This window comes from Melopsittacus undulatus, chromosome 8 (assembly GCF_012275295.1).
Source record: "Melopsittacus undulatus isolate bMelUnd1 chromosome 8, bMelUnd1.mat.Z, whole genome shotgun sequence".
Taxonomy (NCBI): domain Eukaryota; kingdom Metazoa; phylum Chordata; class Aves; order Psittaciformes; family Psittaculidae; genus Melopsittacus; species Melopsittacus undulatus.
Window position 1 is genome coordinate 39,092,417 of NC_047534.1, and position 17,648 is coordinate 39,110,064.

Consider the following 17,648-nt stretch of genomic DNA (forward strand, 5'->3'; position numbering starts at 1 on the left):
ATAATACTTGTAGGATAATGCTTCTTAGTACTAATATCTTACCATTCACTGTTGCACTGATGTAGATCAGATTTAAATCTGTCTCAGCCCAGCATTTACTCCATAAATGAATGTTTTGGTAGTTCTAGTGGAGTTGTGATTTTCTGCACAGATTTGACCCAGAATTGTCAGGGTTTGCGTAAATGAATCGCCAGGCAACTAGCAGACAGTAGATCAAAATCCCTTAATGCTTACAAAATGAGATATTCTAACATACCAATCTGCTTAAGTAGATGCTGGCGATACTTTCTTTACCTTCTTATAAAATTAAATATGTACATATTTCTAATGATCCACTATCTTATTAGTATGAGACAAGAAAGATAATAGCTTATGAAGTGACCATTTTTGCATGTTTAAAGTTTTTAACACTTCGATTTCAAACAGAATAAACAAATTGGGGAAACACTCAAAAGTGCGTTCACACACAGAATTTTTTTTATTTCAATCAAATGGAATTCTACAACTTCAGAGCAGTAAATCCAAACCAGGTGAATTTTGTTGACCTGCATATTGCATTTCATTCTTGATAAGGACAACCACAAGTGTTATTTTTTTATATAAATGGTAATCTGCTAAGATATTTGATAATGCTGTAACTGTGCCACTGGAAGATTTCTTATATAAATCCTCAAATGTAGCTTAATTCTTTAGCTCCAGTACTTGTAGAGGTACACTAAAAACAATTGATAAACAGCTTCATTTTTTTTCCATTTGATTTGCAGCTTTCATATTACAACTGTGTTGGCATGGAATATTTATGGAGAAGAAATGTTTACTTTGTCTTGTAGAATTTACCAAGATAAAGTAAGCCTTTTACAGTGTGGCATGCTATGAGCAGAACATGTATATTATAAGTTGCCAAGGGTCAGTGAGATTGGAGACTGACGTTTAGATATTTGGCCCAGTGGCTGTAACTTTATTAAAATTCCTGTTCCTTTGAAACAGGAGAAGTTCTCAAGGGAATATAACCTCGCAGCAATAGGAGAGGGAGCAGGAGGAGGAGGTGGGGAGCAGATGGGGAAACAAACTAACTTCCAACTAAAGTTGGTATTACCCTTAATGAACAAGTTTCCAAGTGTAGTCATGTCCCAAAAATGTTGATTCATAAGAATTTTCTCAGGTATAATATCACCTATTTTCCTAAAGTGTACTTTCCATTTCACAATAAAGCTTATTTTAATAATTAATACATTTTTCAACGTTTCAGTTTTCACAAAAGTAATATTCAGTTTAGTGGTTTTGTGCCCTTTTGTCTTTATAAATTGTTATTATAAACATACACTAAAGAAATGGCATAAGTAGCGTATTAAGCAATGCTGTGGTAAGAACAAACCAAAATGCCTCTACTACATGCTGTAAGATTTTGCCTGCTGCAGAGCTGGCAGTGCTTGGTAACTTTATCCTGCTCATAACACTCATTTTCTATTTGAAAATTACTCTTCTAGGTGGTGGCTGCCATTCAATCCTCTGTTTTTTACTGGGAGTTGCCATCATTTAAAAATTAAAACTAAAGATGGATGTTTTTTGACATGTTCTAAGTAACTTTATATAATACATGGGTCACTTTTTCAGGCATTTTTGCCTTAAGTATTGAGGCTAAGTATATACACAAGGAAAAAAGCAGAAGTGGAATCAGATGTTCTCTTTCATCTTCTGACTTGTGTCTGCCAGAATCAGCCCTTTTAATTTAAGCATAAGGCTTGTGACAGAGTTATTGTAGCTTTACTAATACTGGGCTCAGAACTACGTCTCTGTTCTAACCTGTGGATCCTTCATTTTGAAAACTATGGACGGCTCAGTACTAGAATCATTGTTCTGTCTTTTTCTGTGGCCAGTGTGAGAGTTCAGAGATATGCATTTGACTTTTTTAGTTGGAGGAGAGCCATTTACTGCGCAAAACAACACTGCAAGGTGAATCTTTGTCCTTCGGAAAGCAAGGCTAGATCTAGGATTTCATCCCTGCTTGGAAAAATTTGTACCAAATTAATTTGTAGTTCTGTCAAAGCAGGAGAAAAAGACATGAACTTTTCATCATCTCATAGAGAAGGAATTGGGGTAGCTTGGGTCTAGACTTATAGCTGGATCTGATTGCTTGCTGGCACATACAGAAAGACTGCTCACTATTTGTGATGATCAGCTATATGAGTTTAAAAATGCAACAGACACAGAACTACTGGACAAGAGGACACATTACGGGAACAGATTCTTTCCCCTCCCTTGTAACACTTCCTAATGTACATGCAGGCTTCTAGGGAAATACAAGGGATCAGGGAATCAGACCTCCCTCATACACATTTGCACTAATTATGTTTGTTAACTGCATTTAAAAGGCTTTAGAACAAGTAGGAGAGACTCCAGTTACTTGCTTTACTTGAGATTTGACAGCCAGAGTAAAAGGCTAGTTAACAAAACTGGGTGAGTGTAACTGACGCAGCTTTGAATCCAAGTGGGATTTACTTTGTCTTTTAATATTATTTAGAAGCTAGCCAGTGATCTAGTCTTTTATTGGCATTTGACTTACACACCCATTTCCAGTGATAACAAGGAGGACCTTCACCTTTCCCAAGGAGGGGAGGTGTTAAAGAGAAGCCTTGGAAAGGGAGTAAATTTTATTCCAACATTTACAGATCTGTGCTGTGTATGCCTATGAGCAATCATATTTTGCCTTTAGTAAATTTTTGAGTACATAACATGCTGTAGGTGTCTAATCCAGCATACTTCTGATTTGCTCCCTTGGCAAAACACATTTAAAATCAATACCATGCTGATTTTTTCTTCTGAATTATGGTTTAAATAGTTCATTAAATGATGCTTGTTGCTAAAGTTTGCATTTTCCTTATCTTTCTCTTTTTTCATCATATTTTGAAAGTGTTATTGGTTATTCATGTACAGAGCAAGACATAAAAGTAGCTTTTCCTCATGGAGTTTTTCAAAGCATAGCTATTTGAGACTTGATTTGGGATTATATGCTCCAGGAAGGCTTTCCAGATGAGTAAAATATATTGACACGATGACCCTGTAACTATTCACTGCTATGATATGGTGTTGAAACATCATGCATGCCCTATTTTATTAGCTGGATAAGAATATTTTTAAGCTACTTATTTCTACAAAATCACTGAAGCAAATCTGCTCTCTACCCATAAAAGTACAAAAGCAGCATGTTAGTGAAATGCCCAAATTGGTGAGATTAGCACTAGTTTTCCAGCTTGAACTGTAAATGCCTGTTGTAACTGACAAATCAGGTAGCCTGTGTTTTGACAGAGCCTCACAGAAAAAAGATGTCAAGGGTGATCTTGTCTCCAATTATGCCAAGACAAAACAGAACAATTCCTCTGGGGAAGGGTGGATTTATGTAGAATACTTTGTACACTGTGATTAAAATTATGTGGGTCTAAAGCTTATATGGAAGATTCTAATAGATTACTTGCCACCCAGGTAAGGCAGCTGATTGCTTATGATCTGCTCCTGTGTCAATGCATCCACTTCCATTTTTACATGTTATCTCTGAATACTCTACTACTGGATTAAATTCTGGAATTAAGGTTATATAATAAATGTTAACCAAGATCTTTCAAATTTGATTTTTAAGAAGAAACTGAGATGCAAATGAATCCAACTTTAAAACCTAAGTACACTTATTTTAAGGAGTGCACACAAGTATGGCGTTTATGCTATTGCTATATAGCAAACACTATGAAATAATAAAAGGTCAAAACAAACGCTTATCAATTCTGAGAATGTTTGCATCTTTTGCATAGTCAGATATTCCTATTGTTAAATATAAAAAGGTATAAGGCCAGAAATTGCCTTAAAGTATCTGCAGATCTTAATAATCAGAATTTGAACATTTCTGTGAACTTTAAGTTAACAAAACTCGATTTTACGAACATAGTATTGCATCTGCTTTAAACCAGGAATAGTTTTAAATGCACAGTTTTAATGGGCATGTGGATACTAGCCACATTTTTAATTGCTACAAGAAAGAAGACTTAAAAAGAGAGAGAGATTAGAGATATCAGATACACAGTAGGATACTGAAAGTCTTCTGGTTTTGATGTTTGCTTTGTAAACAAAGGTGTAATCAGTGCTGATTACTGATGTGTTGGCAGTCTGGGTTTAAATACTTTTTATTTAAGGACTCTGATGCATGTCCAAAAAATGTTGCTGGAAAACTCCTGCTGGTTTCTGTTCAGATAATGTAAAAAAAAATAAAAAGTGACTGAGTGACAGTGATGTCTCATGATCCACTAATGTTTCTCTGAAAGAAAACCACACTCATTCTGTTTCAGACTGAATTTCAGTGTAATGCTCCCCCTTCCCCTCTCCCTACCTTTTCTTTTATAGTTCCTGTTATACATGCAGCACTTCCTCCTTTTAATTATGCTGTGGCGTTGGTGGTTGATATTGTTCTGTTTCTACAACTTTCTTGTTTTACAATGTTGAGCTTCCCTCACAGCCACAGTTTTGAGCCTATAATTACTTCAAGATGCCAAAATGTTTACATTATTCCCAATTGCTCTGTTAAAAAGCAGATATAAATCTCATTCTGTCTAGCCTTACAACAAAACTATATACTTAAGCATATTACTAACGTTGCTTCCTCCTTCCCCATATGCAGACACCCATTAAGAAAGTAAATTGTGACTGAGATTGCCTGACAAGATGTGGAATTGTGTGAAGGGGTGTTTACACAGGGTACATAAGTCTAGAGGGAGAAGGGATTCAATATTTTCATTTTTCAAAAGCAGAAGCCTTTCTGAGAGTCTGGGTGTCAGTTAGTAGGCAAAGGGAGAATGAGGCATTCCTCTGGTGGGATTTGGATCAGATGTGGCTGGAGCTGCAATGGAGAAGGTGACTTACTCTCAAATCACTTGTAAGGTATGCCTGTTTCTGGACCTTCCTCTGGAGATTTTGCTAGAGATTTAAGCTAGAAATTTCTATGTGTGTATATCTTTTGTGGCTCAGAGGAGGTGTATCTTTAAAAATTACTGCTCAAACTTCCTTTAATGAGGCTACACAATGGTATTCAAGGAGAGTGGAGCTCTGGATTAGGGATCACTTGGGTCATGACCACTTGGTATTCCTTAATAAAATTCCTTCTGATTGCATTAGGAGCTTGACTGAGACAAAATCTCTAAACAATAAAGTTTTAATTTAGCATGATATTGAGTGAATCCAAAGTCTCTGAGCAGCATAGTGAGAATCATGATATCAAAGATAGGGGAAAGCTTGCTAATACCACATATGAAAACATCAGAGATTGGAAATTACATGGCCAGAGTAAATGGATTAAAAATTACTGTGAAGCAAAGAAATGAAAAATGGCTGCTGAAAAGAATTTGGCTTGACCTGTGTGTGGAGACACTTGGGGCAGGGGTGAAAATAGTGTGATAAAGCCAGATGCAGGCAATTTCTCCACCTGCAGTTTTTGCATTGCTCCAGACTGCTGACCCAGGACACTAACAAATCTTCTTAGCTTACTTTGACATATAATTACGATATCATGGGAAAACCATTGATTAAATATAACTATGCATTATGTTTTGAAAGTTGCTCTCAGAAGATGAACTCTTCATTTTTAGCAGTCTTTGTTTCCCTATGAGCTCTAACCTGCACCTTTAAGAGTTGTAGTAACAATCACTCAATTTTTTCTTTACATACACTTTTCACTTTGCTCTCCAGAAACTGATCATTTAGGTTTTATAGTCTGCTGACTCACTGATACAAAATCAAGAGGGGGTCTGATCATTGCCACAATTCTACTGAGATTATATGGTTTTGTTTTCTTTTTCTAATGGTAAGAACCATCCCAGTATGAGATGCAGCCTAACTTCATAAGGTAATACAATTAATAATGAAATATAGCCAAAAAAGTCACAAGAAATGGCTGATGCCCACTTAATGTTTTCCGCTGGAATACCAGCTAACCACACACAGTGACTTATTGCCAGCTGCCTGCAAAGAGGAGGCAAGGGTGTAAGCTTGTTTCTCTTGCTTGAAGTGAAGCTGCAGATCCCAAGTTTCTGAGCATCAGATGCATGCAATGCAATGGTGTAGCAGCTTGTGCCTGCTAAGTTGAAATAGCTAAGAAATGAGTTTGAGCTGCTGGGACTGGCTAAGAAAACCCTAGGTAAGGAAGATTACAAGAGAGTAAACTACATATACTTCTTGCTTTTGTGGCCTCAGTCCTACAGTATGTGGGAAGAATGTAAAAGCAGCTAAGCTTGAAAGCTTACTTGCAATTAACTGCTCCGAAGCAGTGGATTTCATAATGTAGTGGGTCAAGATGTCTGCCTCACTGTGCTGACAGTCCCATTTTTGACAAAAAAAGCCATGGGCTCAATATAGTTGGGTTTAGAAGTTGCTGGGCACCTTAGTCAGATACACTGATTTTTGTTTCACAATAACAGAAAGAAAAAAATCTTCATCCTAATACTGGAATACTGCTGACATGGTTGAAAGCAGTTTAAAGCTCTGTTATTTATTGCACACTTCAGTAACTTTTTGTTTCTAACAAAGACAGTGGTTATATTGTTAAATATTATGGATACGTGCAATTTATAGTAAAGAGGAACAAGAAGATATTCTTCATATGATAGGAATGTAAGATGTAATTTTTTGTTGTAGTATATGTCTTTGTATGTGCTTCAGTGTGTTAGCATCTGCTGCTCTAGCTTCCCTTTTTCAAGAATACTTTGCCTGAGTTCTGAGATCATATTTTTTTACTGTGGTCCTGGAGGTGGAACCTCAGGCAGTAGTACAGTGATGCAGTAAGTACAGCTTTACAGCTCAGTAAGTTACATGTCACATGAAGCAATGCTTTGATTCAGTATAAAATGATGCTCATGACTGAATATTTTTCAAACAATTTTGATGGGTTAATTGTATTAGCCAAGCCTTTTACTGGCTCAGGTGCCATCTGTCCTCCCACAGTTGGCATGAAACCAACACAAACTCAGTCTCATCTGCTCTGCTTATTGCAACAAAAATGCAATTATTTGCCCTTAATCTGAATCTGATTTGTACCAGATGACCTCGTAGTACATGGTGTTGGTATTAATGTTGGCCAAAATAGTGATCTTGATCAAAGTGGTACGAGGCCACATTCTGGCCTTCATCACTGTTGCAAATATAGATCAATCTTTCCTTTCCTCCCTATAACTTTTTTCTTTTTTTGACTAGAAGAATAGGGAAAAAAGGTGGAGAGACTGATGTGTGACAATGCACTAAATGCAAAAAGTTCTTCTCTTAAATTTGTGTGGAATATTTACTTTTCCACCTTCACTGAAACACAATAATCCACATAGACTTGCCTACTACTTACACAAAGAACATGATTATTTAGCATTTACCGTGGAACTAATATCACTATGCCAATGCATGAAATTCTCAGGTGCTTAACATCCATGTGTTTCAATAAGCATTATATAGATAAATGATGCCTGCCTACTAACTGCCTTGCAAGCAAGTTATGAGTTCCAGGGTCTCTTTGTCATGCAGTGTGGTGAACTTTATAATCAAGAGAATGGATTTTTTTCTTCAGTTTCTCCAATTTTGTTTTTTAAAATCCAGCGGTTAGTTTGGGTTTGGTTCTGTTGTGTTTTTTTCCAGTGCAAGGGAAAGAGCCAAACTTCACACAAAAATTTAGACATACAACTCTGCAAGAAGGAGAAGATTTAATCCTGCATTGCACTATACATGGAAAGCCCAAACCACATGTCTACTGGACAAAGGATGATATCCAAGTGGTATCCGGAGACATCAGTGTATGTTCTAATGTTCTTGAAATATTTCTTGGGAGAAAGATTATATACTTTGCTTTATGCTACTAATAATCTCCTATGTGCATTGTATTCTTTTACAGATTGAGAAATTAGGAGATACGTATTATCTTTTGAAAAGAAATGTTGTCCTTGCTGATACTGGGAAATATATCTGTGTTGCCAGGAATGAAACTGGAAAGGCACACTGTTCTGCTTTCGTAACAGTGATAGGTGATTCATACTGCCAGATGCATGCATTTATGCATGTTGTTGACATATTAAATTAGCAACTTGTTTCCACTAATGTATGTGCTTTGTTTCAGAGAAAAATAAACCCCCAGAAATCTCCACTGTAACTCAGGCTAAATCAGAATGGGAAGATGGGTACTTTTCAGAAGAAATGAATGCCACCACAGCTGAAGTTCTACAAACCCATGACACACATTCTGCGCGAAATCAAAGGCCGGTGGCTAAACATCTCCCAGTAAGGTAACTTGCAGCTTACTCTGTGCTACATCTTGTAATACTCCAATAGTTGTAAGGACCTTCATTTACAATACACACATCAAACAGTCTTCCTAATCCTATGAACCCTTTGCATAATGTAAATGAAGAGCATAATGTGTTGCGTGTGCCTTTTGCACTTAATTCATCATCAGAAGATATGTAATTCTCTTAGATGAAAGAACTTGTAATATAATTGGAAGTGGAGTTTGTGCAATAAGGTATTCTGTTTAGTGATTTTATTTTATTATTTTAATTTAGATATTAATGTAAGATTAAATAGCTCAAAAATACAGTTTTCAAGAAGTTCACACAACTACATGAAGTTTCAATAATGAAATATGTAAATAACCTTTTCTACTAGTTAAGCATCTTATTTAGAAGAATAAGTAGCAGTCCTAATAGCACAAGAACAGTCATTGTTCATTAATTGATTAAAGATGACAAAACTTCCCACTACACAATTTCAGAATATTAAATGGGATACATGAAGTCAATAGTCCTTGTGGTGACTTCTTCACAAGATTAAATCTTGCCTCCTATATTTAGGCTCTGATAAAAAAGAGAAATGTTCTTTTGTCTTTAAGTTCCTGAGGTATGTTAACCAGACATGAATGTCATGTTAATTTTAGAGCGTATAGAGAATTATGTATGATTAAAACATGCAGATCATACAGAAAGGTCAAATTTCTAATTTTTCTTATCTTTTCTGTTGTTTAGAACTAAAGTGCCTTCTGGTTATTTGTTATTGTCAGCCAGACGAGTTTTAAGAAATTCCATGTTCTGTCCAAAATCACTATCTCTAATTTCGCATTGTCTCAAGACCACAGAGAGCAGTCTATAACAGCTGCAACAATGTTGCTTATGAAAGGGAATGCTGCAGCTGGCACAATTAAAAATATAAGAGGTGTTAACTGATCTTTTTAAAAACAGGTTTACAGAGAAACTTTGGCTTCAAGGTGTGTATCTTGAACTTGAGAGGCCACATGAGATTATCTTCAATATGGGACATGATCCTGCTCTTCTGCCTCCTGCAGAGGGTCAGAAGATGGATTGAATTGCAAGACCCCAGATTAATGGAGGTGTTCATGTTATTTGCTCTGCCCATTAATAGATATTGGCCATGGGTGAGGAGATGAATCTTTGATTGCTATTTGATTTACATCTAACTTACAATTTGTATTTGGTGTCTTTACAAATAAATCATTAATAAAATTCACCTGTGCACAGCATTTATTAGAGTGTAATTTCTAATTTCTTGTGGTTTTGTTTTGGTCTGTTGGACAAATCTAATAGATTATGATGTTAGATAAAAGAGATATTAGCCATTAAATTGACAGATTGTCTTGGTGATTCATCAGTACCCAATCAACAGTTCTTCCCACTAGCTTATATAGAGAACTTGGACACAAACAGATAAGGGCTGAAAACGAAAATTACTAGAACTACAGAATTCCCCAGTTTATTAAATTCATTACCTTATTTCTAACATCTTTGAGACATTTTTGAGGAGAATGGGCATTGGAAGGATTGGTTACTAATAGTAGCAAACCTTGTCTAATGTATGCTTAGTACCAATAATGTCTTCAGGGAGGAGACAGTCTCTTTAAGGCAGCATAATGGAGAAGTCTTCCACTATATTGCTTCTGCTTTCAAGACTGGATTAGTGTAATAAAGCAGTTCATTTCCAGATAATGTGTTTAATTACAGTCTAAAGGAGTAAACTATGAACTGATAGCCACCCTGTTTTCCAAGCACATAGTACAAGGACTTCCCAATGATAGAATTCCTGAAGACCCACAGCATCCATTCAGGGTATAAGGAAAACCTGAATGGAAATTGTTTCGGGGTTTTTTTATATTTTGGCAGTCATTATCATGATTAAATGTTTGTTTTCGTCTCTTGAATTCAGAGTTTAGGTGTCTTTTTCACTTCAGTGCAAAGCTCTTTGCAGAGAAAGAGGAGAACTTTCATGGTGTCATTGAAAAGGGTAGTTCAGAGAACACCTAATTTTTGATGGGTGCTTGCCTGGTACAACAACTAGCAGAACATCTAGTTAGACTCAGGAATAACTGTTCTGATTCAGATTTTCAGTCCTGCCTAACAAATAATTCATGCTACTAAGACTTCTGCTTGGGTGCACTGCATATGGCTTGGTTAACACCACAGGTATGTGTGTAACGTGCAACTGTCTACTGAGCAACATTTTGTCATTCTTTATATAATTATTGATTGGGCTTACACTGGGTTTATATAAATAATGCACTCACGCTTCTCACAAAGATCAGATATGGGTTTAAGCAGTGCAGCATCTTTGTGGTTCATCCATGTAGATGTCATCTGTGCAAAACTGGGACTAAAATAACTTTTTGAGAATTGCTTAAATTGTATTATAAAAACATAAAACATTTATTGCCAACAAGATGTAGGTTGGCTGGTAGAAACTTAAATATCTTCAAATTGAAGTACAGACATAGAAAGGAAACAAGCTGAAAAAAAATATCATGTACATGTCTTCACCTGATCACATAAATCACTTGCTTGACGCTATGGAAAAGCCAATGGCATCCTGCCCACAGAAGAGTCACAAGGCTGTGTATATGCACATATAAATATAGTAGCTGAAGACGAGGTTCTTGATCTACTTATTTGCCCCTTATCTCTCACAAGCAGTTTTTTCCAAAGTGGAATGGAAATATTCAAACATCTTGTGTATCTCATACAATTACTTTTCTGTTAAGAACCTTTGCACATGTTGCTTAGATGTAAACATTTCACAAAAAATGTTTCTAAATGCAGTCACATTCTGAGGACTGACAAACTGTACATATCAGATATCACCACAGTTCCCCCCTCCCCTGCCCAAACATTAAAAACCTCCAAATTGTGTATTCTTTAATCAGCTGGAATCCTTAAGTATGGCACAAAGTTTTGTTTTGTTTTTAATTTAAAAATTAATTCTGTAAAAATAAAAGTGTGGAATTCAGTGCCTCCTGACTTGATTTCTCAGCAGATTTATGTCATTAGGTTTTTGCTTTTCCTCTGGTTGTCAGCCTGTAAGTACAATTTGAATTTAATATTTGAAGAGGGCTTTTCCCCTAAATTCACAAAACACATCTTTCCTTCAATAAATGCAAGAGCATTGATGCTTTTCTAAATATATGAGATAAAACAGAAATCTGTACAGCTCTTCTTACCTATGGTTTTCCTACAAAACAGTAGAAAGTGCTGTTTATAAATAAGTAAACAAAAAAACCAACAACCTTTTGCCAATGAGGAAGAGAGCTATTGCTCCAAGTGTTCCCAGGGAATGGATGCATTATGAAACACGGTAAGTGTGCTTGATTCTTTTAATTTTATAAATCATAGTTGTTCATAGAATCATTAAAAGGTCTGCAAAATTTGACAGGACTTATGTGTCTATCAAATTCTAAATACTATCTCCATATTAAAACTTGTCTCAAGTATTATGATATTAACTATAGTTTTGCAGAGGAAGTGGAATAGTTATTAAATATATTCTTTACTCAGGTAAAGAATATACCAGTTTTTTTTAGTAGGGGCCCTACTTTCTAAGCCTAGGTTCTGAGTAATGTTTTTATTCCTTTCTTCTCTGCATGCGTAAATGTGAAGGGGTGATACAAAGTAATACCCAAGGGAAACCTGGGAAAAGCGAAGTCTGTGAATCTCCTCCTTAGATATTTCTAAGGAGATATGAGTGACAACTATCACCATGAAGTTAGTGAATATGGACCCTGAAAAATAATCCATACCCATTCAAGTCTAGTTACATTTCTCATGTTAGATACCTAAAGTAGTTTCAAAAACTGCTTAGTGCCTTAGTTATCTTTTCTGTTTTGCTTTTCAGTTACCACCTTCTTCAGTAACAAGAAAAACAATATTCTGCAAGCAAGTTTTAGTTTGTATTGAAAAATAATAACATCTTACATAAGCAGTTACCATATCTCAGATAAAATACATCAGTAACTGAAAATGCTGCAGCTTCTCAGAAGCCAGTTTCAGCATACAAATGTGGGTATTCTTGTGATGATGCTGAATTTTATAATCTTTATGTAAGATTCTAAATTTTTCATCGCAAAGTACTGTTTATTCTTTATTTAAGGTACTATACGTTCCTTTATAAAGTAATGTTTATAGCAACTGCAGGGGGAGGGGAATTTATGAAAGTGGTGTAAAGTTGTTTTGTTTTCTGGTCAGGATTTAATGTTTTAACAGTTAAGAGAACAACTTTTTAGTTATTTCTAAATTTAAAGAAAGTGGGTAGGAGGAGGGAATGCAAATTTTATTTTATTTTTTTCAAAAGTAGGTTTTAGAAAACTGGAAATTCATCAAGGATATAATATCTAGATACGTTTTGGACTGTGTTTTGGCAGCTCTATGAGGATTTAAGACAGCATCCTATCAGTGAAAAGTTTTATTTAAAGTGACCAAATTAATTATTTCATGAGCCCCTTGGTTCTGCATATTTGGTTGGAGGGCAGAGTGAAATGAAAATGTCTGTGAAAGGAGATATAACAGGCATTCTATAGGAAAAACAGAGCAAAGAATTAAGGGGGTGTATAAAAATGTATGAAATTAAAGGGGAGAGATACTGATTCTTTTCATTCAGCTTGCAAGTTAGCATGTGTAGAAAGATCAAGGGACCAGGCAAGAAAGAAAGGTTTATGCTAGATTGGCTATGCAGCTACAGCACATAGTACCCTACTACTGTTTGACAAATAATAAAGAAAAAGAAAGGTTGTGATTTTATTAAAAAAAAAAAAAGAAATTTGGAAATTCCATTTCAGAAAAGCACATTGGAAACTTGCCTAAGTGGCAGTTTTAAGATTTCAGTGTTCAAGAAAGACTGAATTTCTCTTAAAGCTCTGACTAAAGTTTTCAGTTTCCTGGGCATCTTCATGTGGGCCTTCTAAAGTAATAGTTCCTTTTGTCCAGCTCCACTCGTAAAGTCGGTATGATTATTAGAATTAAAGTGAATCACATCAAAAGCAGTTGCTGGCATCCATGCCACAATGTTTCATTCTGTTGAAGATCACATGTTTTTTCTTAAATGTGGTGTTGGCTTATGATGTAGTACATATACCATAGTATACATTTGTAGTGATTAGCAATATATAGTCTATACTTAAAATAGTAGACTGAAGCAAATGCTGAAATTCTCATAACAATCCTCAATTTGTATGTTTGCCTGAAAAACTATTTGGCATTCTCTGGATTGTTTGTTTGATCCTGGAGCAAAGAAATAATGTCGTTTTCACCAGTAGTGTCTGCTACACAATAGTAAGACTGAAGTAATCCTGCTTTTTATTGTAGATATGCCATGTGACACTAAACATGCAGAAATCACACTGGGCTGATAGTCGTTCTGCTAACGGAAGGCATGCAGTATAAATAATTCATATTCCTTAACATCATGAGAAAAATACTTCACCATTCAATTTAATTTCTGAATTCATCAACAAAAGTAACAAGTTAAGATAATAATGTACGTTTAATACAAACGTACAAAAAATAAAACTGAGAAGGAGCTGATTTTAAAAATATGAGATATGTGGTTTATGTGTTTTAATGCAGCAAAATGCTTTCTTTGTAGCCTTCTATCATTATCAATTGTTGTTGACATGATTGAAATAGAAAAATTTGAAATTGTGTACATCTCATAACTCTAAAGTCACAGTTTGTACATTTCTGTCATTTTAAAATCATCACATATTCATAAATATTTTCATTGCTTATCTGCCTTAGAAGTCATCATTTAGCTGCCTGTGTTTATTAAGTTTATGGATACAAGCCTGTGTTCTTCAAGTTTGATTTGTCACTGAAAATGTAATTATTCAGCTACAGAGAAGACCAGCCATTTGCTAATTAATAAGTCTATTTAGAATCAGAAAGCAGATACCCAGATTTCTGTAGGCATTTTTTGTCTTTTAGTAGAAGCTATCTTGTCCTGCCCACTAAACATGTGGGGTTGCATTTGCTTTCATACTAAATCTTATAGGCTTTCTGATATGTATTTGAAACAAAAATTGGAAATAAGCTGTAGTACTCTGGCTAACCCTCTGTGAGAGTCCATAAAGTACCAGTATAAAGAAAGACTATTCCTCCAGTTTCTGTTGCTGTTGTTACTGCTGCATGCCAAGAGTAGCCATCAATTTGACACTTTATGGAATGGATAAATTACATGGCAGATCAAATTTCTGAGGTTATTGATGAGATCACAGCTATATGTTCTTTTTTTTTTTTTTTTCTGTGAAATCTATAGTATAACACACTGTTGCAGGAATCATAGGAGTGGTGTTCTCTCTCCTGGGCATTTTCTGGAGCTGCTGCTGGAGGTTTGGAGGTTTCACTCAGATGGTTTTCAAGCACAACTGCAGCTGACAGTACAAAACTCCACCCTGGTCTTACTTCTCTAGATATCCTCTGGGAGATACTTTTCAATGTGAATCTTTGTAAAAGAAGACTGAACTCTGTTTACCAAAACAGCTAAGCATGTGCTTGACTTTAAGCACAGGTGGTCTTATGAGCCAGTTATGTGCTTAAAGAGTTTGCTAGATATGCATTATAGATATTCCACTTTATAAGGAAGAAAAAGGGTTTTTCAGTAAGAAGGCAACAATGGAAAACAGGCTGATGTGATGGTGTGGTAAAACACCTGCCTTTACAGCTATAAATAAGAATAGTCTACTAACTCTGACCTCTGCTTCAGAGACAATTAGGCACACTGACTGATGAAGCTGGGCTATTGGAACTTCACAAACTAATAAGCTATTCAATGGATTATTAACTTTATGGTCTGCACAAGGACTGCAGGGGTATAGAGAAAAGCTATTAGGCTAAAAATCCACTTTTTTAGAAATTACAGTAGTTGTCTGTACTAATTTGATTTCACAGAATTAGTATTTCTGCACTTTGCATGTTATTGTTTTTTAAGCTTAACTACTTGGAAAAGTGAACAGAAAAATTCTGAAACAAACAAACAAAAAAGACATATCTCTATATTACCAAATGCAACTTTGGAATTCAAAGTTATGGAAAAAATAGTTTAAACTGTGTATTCTAATAGTGTGCAGCCACATGTCTGAGCTCAGCTCACTTACTTAGTCTCGTGATTGACAGAACATTTGGTAGCTTCTTGGATGTTTTAAAATGAAAGAAAGTAAGGCTGAATCTCACTGACATGATTATGACTTGCCCATATCCTGTGCTAAAATGCTTCTTTATTACTTTGTCTTGTGCTTATGACTTAGGAAATTTGCAGCATCTTGTAAACTGCATATAGCAAAAGACATTGATTTATAAATCAAAACTTTTGGAACAGATGAGGTTTCCTCAGTGAATCCCTTTTGTGTGTCCAAAATTAGCCTTGTCAATCAAACCAACAGGTGGTGTATGGTTACACATAATGGATCCCCTCTCACAAGATACGTTCTTTTAGGAAACCAATCAGAGCTGACAGTGACATGATGAGGCAGACCTGACAGCAGAGCTGGGGTATATAAAGCAAAACAACTATGTTAGCACTTCTGAGCAGTCGTGCATTCCCCGCCTCGCCTCGGGTGTAGGGATTGCAAAAAAACAAAACTACACTGTCAAGACTGTGTAGTTTTGTTTTTATGATTAGAGGCTCTACAATTCTCATGCTGGGATTGTCTAACAAAATTTTACTCTGGATAAGGACGTCGTTTAAGAAGATTTCGTTGGGCTTAGCCCACTCTTACAGGCACTTTGAGAGATCAGGTTAGTAACATGTTTCTGATGGTGTAATAAGTATTTTATCAGTCATTAACAATCCTGATGCAATCTAATATTTGCAAATTTGTTCATGGGGGGTGCAGGTTTCAGACTATGGATATGGACCATTGAAATTGTCTGGCAAGATTATGTCTTAAATTTCTGGGAGTAAGTTTTGATACTACTCAGCAAAAAGTTTTTCTAGTATATTTATTGTGCAAGACTATAAATTAAAGTTTGAAATGTGCATGGAAACATCTACTTAACTTTAAACCTCCTTTTGCTGGGAGTGTTCAAGGTTATGATACTGAGGGATAAACTGAGAAGCTCCAAGAATAGCTCTGATAAAATGCACATGGTATCAGCTAAGCACTGATGACTTTTTAAGGGAATCAACTGCTAAGGTATCAGTTACATGGCAGCTCTGGAACACTTGTCTCTTGTCATTCATAGCCAGGAAGGTTATTTCTGGAACATGACATTTCAGATGCATACTTTCAAGTCTAATTATACAAAAAGCCTTATAAGATCAGATCTTCATCACCAAATTTTGCCTAGACAATGAAATATATAAACTTTGTGTGAACTCAATGACAATTCTACATAATTAAATTATTTTTAATCTATTTTGGAGTCAGGAAGTTACATATATGTATATAAAATTTCATAATGTTTAATTCTATTGTAAGATCATTTCCCCATGTTTTAGCATGTGACAGGTATTTGTCTTCATCTTCCTTTCAGAAAACTAGTGTTGTTTTAGGATAAAATGGTGGTCATTTATTTCTAATTTGAACTCATTTCCCCCTTACTCTTAAAGCTGAAAAGCTTTGATAATGGGCTGTTCCTCTGTTAAGCTGGAGCAAGTATCCAGATAACCAGTAAAAACAATAAAAAGCAGATAAAAATTCCAGTACAATATCCAGCTCAACTCTTATGTGCTTATTTTATGTAGGCACCAGGCACTGACTTCAGCGAAGGAACTCACGTCTTTAAAATGCAGCATAAGTTTTGCTCATAGTGAAAGACACTTCATTTCCTCATTAATTATTAAGTTTAAGCCTGGGACTGTCACAAAATCAGGCACAGAAGTCAAAGTAAACAACAATAAATGCGTGAGATTGACGTGAAATATTATGGGGTTAACTCTCAGTTACTAAGACCTGATATGCTCTCAGGGGATTTTTTTAATAAGAAAATTGTAACTTGAATAGATATATGGTACTATTAAGAAGATATTAACAGCATTAAAAAGCCTGGATAATTCAACATCAGTAAATAAATGTGTTCACGCAAATATAAAATACTCCTGATACAGAAGTTTTACTAGTGGCAGAGTGCTATTTCAAAGTAGGATCTTGTGTCATAAGAAGAGAAAGCAAACTTCTTTCAGATTTCACATGGATCTGCAGTTGTTCAAACCATCAGTGTCAGTGGCTACCTTATATCCTAGCTCACATTTCGAAGGTAGCTGTCTTCCCATATTCAAAATTCCACTGAGATACTCTCTAAGAAAGAGTATAATTTTATCCACATCTGTAGTGCCAATATGCTTCTGTGGAAAATGAAATTATTCACTAC

The 17,648-nt window shown here is 35.5% G+C and overlaps 1 protein-coding gene across 1 annotated transcript in view; it reads left to right on the forward strand.

Moving 5' to 3' along the window:
* CCDC141 (coiled-coil domain containing 141) overlaps nucleotides 1-9,436 on the forward strand; it is an 83,951-nt gene extending 74,515 nt beyond the window's left edge. The window contains exons 26-29 of the mRNA XM_031052355.2: nucleotides 7,657-7,811; nucleotides 7,910-8,039; nucleotides 8,132-8,297; nucleotides 9,246-9,436. Of these exons, the coding sequence (XP_030908215.2) occupies nucleotides 7,657-7,811; nucleotides 7,910-8,039; nucleotides 8,132-8,297; nucleotides 9,246-9,369 (575 nt within the window). The 3' untranslated portion in view covers nucleotides 9,370-9,436. The remainder of the gene's footprint in view (nucleotides 1-7,656; nucleotides 7,812-7,909; nucleotides 8,040-8,131; nucleotides 8,298-9,245) is intronic.
* The last annotated feature ends 8,212 nt before the right edge of the window (nucleotides 9,437-17,648 follow it).